This window comes from Neophocaena asiaeorientalis, unplaced genomic scaffold, assembly GCF_003031525.2.
Source record: "Neophocaena asiaeorientalis asiaeorientalis breed wild unplaced genomic scaffold, Neophocaena_asiaeorientalis_V1.1 scaffold761, whole genome shotgun sequence".
Taxonomy (NCBI): domain Eukaryota; kingdom Metazoa; phylum Chordata; class Mammalia; order Artiodactyla; family Phocoenidae; genus Neophocaena; species Neophocaena asiaeorientalis.
Genome location: NW_020174818.1, coordinates 728,218 through 729,388, shown reverse-complemented (window position 1 = coordinate 729,388; position 1,171 = coordinate 728,218). Strand labels below are relative to the sequence as shown.

The 1,171-nt window shown below is 63.6% G+C and overlaps 1 protein-coding gene across 1 annotated transcript in view; it reads left to right on the top strand.

Annotated features, from left to right (window-relative positions):
• The window catches only part of ARTN (artemin), a 2,094-nt gene extending 1,355 nt beyond the window's left edge, over positions 1–739 (top strand). The window contains exon 3 of the mRNA XM_024760368.1: positions 8–739. Coding sequence (XP_024616136.1) covers positions 8–304 — 297 coding nt within the window. The 3' untranslated portion in view covers positions 305–739. The remainder of the gene's footprint in view (positions 1–7) is intronic.
• Positions 740–1,171: the final 432 nt, after the last annotated feature.

Below are 1,171 nucleotides of genomic sequence, written 5' to 3'. Positions count from 1 at the left end.
GCGGGGCTGCCGCCTGCGCTCTCAGCTGGTGCCGGTGCGCGCGCTCGGCTTGGGCCACCACTCCGACGAGCTGGTGCGTTTCCGCTTCTGCAGCGGCTCCTGCCGCCGCGCGCGCTCCCCGCATGACCTCAGTCTGGCCAGCCTGCTGGGCGCCGGGGCCCTGCGGCCGCCCCCCGGCTCGCGGCCCGTCAGCCAGCCCTGCTGCCGACCCACGCGCTACGAGGCCGTCTCCTTCATGGACGTCAACAGCACCTGGAGGACCGTGGACCGCCTCTCGGCCACTGCCTGCGGCTGTCTGGGCTGAGGGCTCACTCCGAGGGTGTGCAGACGCACCCTTACCTGTGGGTCTAACTGCCTGGGACCGGCCAGGGGCCTTGGCCGGAGACGGAGGCTTCAGCCGGGTGAGTGACGGACATCAGCCCTGCGGAGATAGAGGCACGACTGACAAGCGGCCCCAGGGCTCTCACCCTGCCGGCCTCAGCCCCACAGACCCCAGAAACCTCAGCTGTGGAGACCCGAGGACCCACTGCTCACAGACGCTGGCAGTGACCAGGCCATGGACCCAGGACTCCTCCTCTGGAAAACCCAGATGTGTCAGGTCGCAGCCTCAGCCCAGGCCTGGGGGGACAGATCTGGAGACACATTGCAATTGTGTTGCTGAAGTGCCTGTGCTGGAGAGGGCCTTGGACTCACTCGTGGGAGCTGGACCCCTATTTATTACTTCTAAGTTATTTATTTACTTCTGTGGTTTGTCAGATCCTTTGCTGGGCTGTGGGGGCCGGATGGAGGTCACTCCCTGACCATCCCACTCACAACTTCAGGCTCACTCAGCAGTCATAGGCCTGGCCCGGGACTGCTTGTGCCCACCCAGCAGCTCCGGGAAATGAGGGGCATGGAACACAGGCAGAGTGAGTGACAAAGGTGTGTTCACCAGTCCCAACAGGCCAGCCAGCTCACAACCCCTGCACAGTCCCCAGCGGTTGGAGCCTGGGGTTACTGGTGGAGAAAGCCATACCCTTGAGACCTCTGGCATGCTACGAGCCTTGTTTCATGGTGAAGATGCAGAGAACCATACGTTGCCCCACCCCACTGTCACTGATCAGAGTCCAGGCCACCCTGACAGGTGCATATACTGCCTGTGCTTGCAGATGGCCCAGCATGGGGAGCTCAC